Source organism: Lacerta agilis, chromosome 9 (assembly GCF_009819535.1).
Source record: "Lacerta agilis isolate rLacAgi1 chromosome 9, rLacAgi1.pri, whole genome shotgun sequence".
Classification (NCBI taxonomy): Eukaryota; Metazoa; Chordata; class Lepidosauria; order Squamata; family Lacertidae; genus Lacerta; species Lacerta agilis.
This window is the reverse complement of record NC_046320.1, coordinates 64945702-64952405: the sequence shown is the minus strand read 5'-3', so window position 1 is coordinate 64952405 and position 6704 is coordinate 64945702. Positions and strand designations below refer to the sequence as shown.

Below are 6704 nucleotides of genomic sequence, written 5' to 3'. Positions count from 1 at the left end.
CTTCTGCAAGGAAGCTGCTTGAAAAGGAGCACCCTGCCCCCTGCAGGATCAATGCCTCCAAGTAACAGCTGTTGATCAAAGATATTAATCCTGCATTGCATTAAAACAAAAAGGGGATCTAGCCACCTCAGGATCCTAGCTTCTTCTGGGAAGATACAGCTGGTAATCGAGGAGGTCTTGGCCTTTTCGCAGGGAAATGTGATACCTAGCTTTCCTTCCTGCCTGATGCCGCACCCGCAGACAGCGCTGGATCCCTTTGGGCCATCCAAACTGACCCACAGAGATCTGTGACTGTCTCAGTCCAAGTTGTCTGAGGCCCAGTTCCTTCCAAATCGGCCTGATTTGCATTGGGATTCGGGACAAATCTGGTGCACAGTGCTAGAGTCTACTCTTTTATTAGGTAAATGTGCCACATTTGATGCGGAGAGTGCTGTCAGAAACAAGGTGCTGCTACAGAGGGACCACATAGGTCCTCTCTCATTTATGTGCCAAACCTTGTGGGAGAAAGTGTGGCTGCCCAAACATTCTTGAGTTAATGTTTAAAATGGAATATGGTCTGGAGTCTGTCAGCACCCACCAGTGTCTGTTTGCCTGCCGCAGAAGCTTCAGTTTATCTCAGCCAGGCCAAGGATGCATGCCCCCGGTCCCCACCCCAAAATTAATCATTGATCAAAAAATTGGGAGTGAATGGATATAAGCGGCATGGCCAACTTTTCCGTCGCCTTCGTGAAGCAGCCCACGGGAAGCAAACCACGATCGTATCACCTTCCCCTTAAACTTGTGCAATTGTCAGGCGACGAAAATGAAGACCGTCATCATAACCGCCTTGCTGCTCATGTTATCGTATAGCCATGCAATCGAGAGAGGTAAGGACTTTTTAAAATACACATATGTATGCAGGCACACATTGTGTGTTGCTGCTGTGGGAGCTTCCATTGGAAATTGTGGGTTGTCTCCGACAGCAAAGAGAAAGGGTTTGGTTTCGTTCTTTCTAAGACCGTGTCAAGACCTTCATAACAGGGGCGTAGCAAGGGGGGGGGGCGAGGGGGGCGGGCCGCCCTGTGTTCCATAATGGAGGGGGTGACAAATTAGCAAGGACATTTTTTTGGATTTTTTTTTAAATACCTGCTCCGAAGGTCTTATCTTAGGGATTATATAGCTATATATGAAATTTCATGCATAATATCTTGACCCTCCTCCACCAAAATAGCTGTTCACTTGGCTGTTTTCCTATGTCATGAAGGCTGAAATTTCAGTTCAGGGAACGCTTACTGTTCCCAACCCTAACCCTGTGGAAAGCCATCTAATTAGACTTTGAGATGTTTTTAGGAGGTAATTTAATTATTGTTTGAATTTATACCAATGTTATATATCTGGTGTTAGCCACCCTGAGCCCGACTTTGGCTGGGGAGGGTGGGATATAAATAAAAGGGTTTTTTATTATTACTTGTTATTATTCCTTTGTAAGAAAATATGAAATAACGTAAAACCATTTTTGCGGGGGGGGGGTGTCAATGGGGGGGCTGACAAGAAATTTTCTGCACCGGGTACCACCTGACTTCCCATGCCTTGGGGGGGGGGGGGCTGACAAAAAAAATTTTGCCCCCGGGTACCAATTTACCTAGTTACGCCCCTGCTTCATAATTCAAGCAGAAATGTTTGAGAGGATTTACTTGCACTTCAACAACAAATTGCTGTTTCAATGGGTTCGTAGACTACACTGATTGCTTCTGGTCCTTGCTTGGCAGTGAGAAAGAAACTCATTATCACTTGCTCGGGGGAAATGTGTTAAGCAGGTGAATTTGTAAGAGTGTTCTGAAGAGAACTATTCTCTCTCTCTCTCTCTCTCTGTGTGTGTGTGTGTGTGTGTGTGTGTGTGTGTGTGTGTGTGAATTGCTTGGCCATTATATGAACTACTAGATTGTGTGTGCCCTACTTCCACATGCATGTTAAAAGGTCTGAAAGAGATCCGTCCCAGGTCACAATTTGGGGAAATGATTTTGCTCACCTACACGCATCACTGGGACCTCTGCTTGTTCAGAACATTTGGACCTCTATGCACCACTGGGCCCATTTAATTAATAAATAAAACAATTTGTAAATAAAAATAAATATATAAAATAATGCAATAAACAACTGAAGTGAATAAAATTTGACGCTCACTCCCATTACCCCTAGCTAGCAAGGCCAATCATTATTTAGCTTCGAATATTTATTAAATTTGTTAGTCACTTTATCTTGCCCAAGGCAAATCAAAGTGCCGTACAACCAAAAAACAAAAAACCACACATAGATACATTAAAACAGAGTGTTGTGGGTAAAAACATTCCACCCACCGCAGATAGTTAGAGTCCTGGTTACAGAGAATCATTTTGGCCATGGATACTGGAATTTGAATTCCAGCAACATCTGGAAGGCCACCAGTTCCTCATCCTCATATTATATAAATATCCAGAGTCCATTGATCCTTTGTCCTGGGACTCTGGACAAAGGGGCTCCCCCCACCCCATCTGAGGAATTCACCGTCGCACTAGATGAATGTTTCATCTGCACAAGCATATCAGTTTACCAGATTAAATATGCCCACTCTCCTCCATCCCCAAGCACGTTGCACACCCCCAAATTGGCTCTGGGGCAGTCGGGAGAACCCCCAGTAAAGCACATGGGAAGGATAGCTCCACCCAGAAAGCTGATGTGCTTGTGCAGGCAGATCATTCATCTCCGCATGACGTCAAATTCCACCCAATGTCTGGAACAACAACTTCCGTCTTCCTTGCCCATTTGCCATGCCAGCTGAGGCTGATAGGAATTGTCGTTCAGCAATATCTTGAGGGCACCAGGTTAGGGAAGTCTGAATTTGATATCCCCTCTAAAGATGAAACAACAGTTTCCTAATTCATTCTAAAAAGCATTCAACAAAGCTGTTTCACCGAAACCTGAACCTCTCTACATGCACAAAAACCCCAGTTATGCTCACTGATGGGTATAATATTTTGTTGTTGTTGCTAATATAGAATTGAATTTAACAGGTGGCAAAGATTTCAATTGTAGAACTAGAGTTAAGCAAAGAGTTGTTGTTTTTTACTATCTCTTGATTTACAAAGCCAGCCAGCCACTCAATTCCTCTACCCAACCCATATTTCCCAGTAAATACCAGTTCTGAAAAAGGATTTCTTTTAAAGCATTTTGACACAAAGGGAAAATATTAATTAAATATGAGAAGTGAGAGAGGAAAAGGGGAGGGTTGAAGGCTCCTTGCAAAAGGGTGAGATTCCAGTGGAAAATTAATGTTGGATTAGATAGCAATTCTAATAGAAAGTTCAGCCAGGAAAGAAGTCTAAATGTGACCCCAACCTTGCTGCATTTGTAAAAGAATACCCCTCCTGCAAGGGACCCAGGTGGCGCTGTGGGTTAAACCACAGAGTCTAGGGCTTGCTGATCAGAAGGTCGGCGGTTCGAATCCCTGCTACAGGGTGAGCTCAGTCCCAGCTCCTGCCCACCTAGCAGTTCGAAAGCACATCAAAGTGCAAGTAGATAAATAGGTACTGCTCTGGCGGGAAGGTAAACGGTGTTTCCGTGTGCTGCTCTGGGTTACCAGAAGCGGCTTTGTCATGCTGGCCACATGACCCGGAAGCTGTCTGCGGACAAACGCCGGCTCCCTCGGCCTATAGAGCGAGATGAGAGCCGCAACCCCAAAATCGGACACGACTGGACCCCAAAATCGGACACGACTGGTCAGGGGTCCCTTTACCTTTACCTTTACCTTTACCCCTCCTGCAATACCTGATTTGTTCTTAATATGCAAGTGTATCTTTAATGGTCAGATCTAAGGTGGCTGTCTGGAGGACCCAACATTGGCCAAGGCTGCTCTAAGACACCTTGAATTCCAATACAGTAGTACCTCTGGTTACATACTTAATTCGTTCTGGAGGTCCGTTCTTAACCTGGAACCATTCTTAACATGAAGCACCACTTTAGCTAATGGGGCCTCCTGCTGCCGCCGTGCCGCCGCTGCCTGATTTCTGTTCTCATCCTGAAGCAAAGTTCTTAACCCGGGGTAATATTTCTGGGTTAGCAGAGTCTGTAACCGAAGCGTCTGTAACCTGAAGCGTCTGTAACCCGAGGTACCACTGTATTTATTTATATGCTCAGAAAATCAGCATAAGTATTGGTATCAATATGGGGGATATCAAAAATCCTTGAATTCAAGAAATAAATCATAGAATCATAGAATTGCAGTAAGAGACCCTGATGGTCATCTGGTCCAACCCCCATTCAATACAGCTATCCCATAGAGGGATCGAACCTGCAACCTTGGCATTATCAGCACCACGCTCTAACCAACTGAGCTATCCAAACAGGCAGCCTTCTAGCAACTGATCAGAGATAGCCTTCTAGCATTTGAACATTCCAGTTGGCCTATCCCAGTATGCCAGTTGATGGAAAATTGTCCCCCTGTTTGCCCTTCACCTCACCACTCACCTGTGTTAGAACACTCTGCATCTCCAGGCATAGCCTCAGAAATTTTGTGAGCAAGTTCTGTCGGGGCAAGAGGCTGCCTGATACTGAGTCCATCTTGCTCAGAATCATCTACAGTGTCTGTCCATTGTTCTCCAGAGTTTCAAGCACAAGTATCTCCTAATCTTGCCTGGAGATGCCGGGGATTGAACCTAGGACCTTCTGCATGCAAAGCAGATGCTCTGCCATTGAGCTATGGCCCTTCCCCAAGCACAGAGCCAAGCTCAGACGTTGAGTCAAGGAATAGAAGGAATAAGAGAGCCAGTGTGGTGTAGTGGTTAAGAGTGGTAGACTCATAAACTGGGGAACCGGGTTCGCATCTCCACTCCTCCACATGCAGCTGCTGGGTGACCTTGGGCTAGTCACACTTCTCTGAAGTCTCTCAGCCCCACTCACCTCACAGAGTGTTTGTTGTGGGGGAGGAAAGGAAAGGAGAATTTTAGCTGCTTTGAGGCTCCTTCGGGTAGTGATAAAGCGGGATATCAAATCCAAACTCTTCTTCTTCTTCTTCTTCTTCTTCTTCTTCTTCTTCTTCTTCTTCTTCTTCTTCTTCTTCTTCTTGGAATATAATAAGATGCCTTGGTCCCTCTAGCCCAGTAACTGGCAATGACTATCCAAGGAGTCTCTCCCAACCCTAACTGGACATGCCAGGGATTGAATTTAGGAGCTTCTGAAGACAAAACAGATGCTCACATCAGGAAAGATAGGAAGTCTAATTATGTATTTGTTAGTGATGCAAGTATTAAATTTGGATTTGGGTTATGTGTAGATTTATGTAAATAACCGAGGTTTATAAATTTATTTATTTAGTTAGTTAGTTATTATTTTTCTCTCATTATACTGTTTATATATTGTTTATAGTATTAGTATGATATCGTTGATGTAGAAATATGGAGTTAAATAGTTTCGTACAAATTACATATGAGGGGGGAAAATGAGACACACAATTATGTATTTGAATACTTTATTAGTATGAAATGGAAAATAGGTGAAATATGTAGAATGTGTTAAGTTATGCAAATGATTGTAAAATGATGGATATCTATAACGACAATAAAGCAAAAAAAGCAAAAAAACAAACAAACAGATGCTCTACCACTGAGCTGTGCCCCCCTTCTTCAGTTGCTAAAAGCACATTTTATTTCTAGGAGTTCCCAGGGCAAATGCATTATTTGGTGGAATTCCAATCTTAAAAGGATGAACCCACCTTTGCCATGAGAATATTGCACATTCCCTCTCCTTTTGATCTGCGTTCAGGCACCGACACACTCTTTCTCTTTAGATCTTTTCAGCCATAGAACGAAACAGCTTCCCAAGGCAAACGAAAGAGCGTTTTCACATTGCAAGTAGCTAACAAACAGGAACAGGCAAAACACGGGGAGCGGATTAGATGATAAAGAGCTAAATATGCACACCAAAGGATTAAGTATTGAAGCAATTCATACTTTCTTTCTTTTAAAAAAAAATGTGTTTCGGAACAAAAGAAAGAAAAACGCCGCACAGTCTGCTTAGAATACTTCCTTTGCTTCAGCAGCACATATATTAAAATTGCAACAAAACAGTACAAAGAAGTTCTACCTCCACTGTCAGATAGCCTACAGTTGCTGGAAGGGAGACCGTTACTGCACTCACGTCATAGCCATGCCTGCCAGCTTCCAATAAGCATCTGGCTGGCCACTGTGAGAACACGATGCTGGGCGAGATTTGCCTTTGGCCAGATCCAGCAGAGCTCTTATGTTCAGTGTGAATCCCCTTTTCTATTATTATTATTCTGCAATCCTCGAAGCCTTCCTTTTTGTGGAGGCGCAGGTTGCAGCTACAACAAGGACGGCATTTTTCCATCTCCGCCACGCTAAGCAGTTGGTCCCTTACCTCTCCCACCCTGATCTGGCCACAGTGAATCATGCAACCATCACCTCCAGGCTTCATTATTGTAACTCACTCTACGTGGGGCTGCCCTTGAAACTGACCCAGAAACTCCAGTGGGTGCAAAATGCCGCGGCGAGACTCCTTAGGGGGTCTTTGCCGCGGGAGCACATTCATCCAGTGCTATACCAGCTGCACTAGCTCCCGGTGGAGTACAGGATCAGGTTTAAGGTGCGGGTTCTGACCTTTAAAGCCCTATACGGCCTAGGACCCTCGTACCTACAGGGCTGCCTCTCCTGGACGTCCCACAGAGGATCTTA

General features: G+C 44.4%; 1 protein-coding gene across 1 annotated transcript in view; it reads left to right on the top strand.

Annotated features, from left to right (window-relative positions):
* Positions 1 to 725: 725 nt before the first annotated feature.
* GC (GC vitamin D binding protein) overlaps positions 726 to 6704 on the top strand; it is a 45821-nt gene continuing 39842 nt past the window's right edge. The window contains exon 1 of the mRNA XM_033160904.1: positions 726 to 866. Within this exon, the coding sequence (XP_033016795.1) occupies positions 803 to 866 (64 nt within the window). The 5' untranslated portion in view covers positions 726 to 802. The remainder of the gene's footprint in view (positions 867 to 6704) is intronic.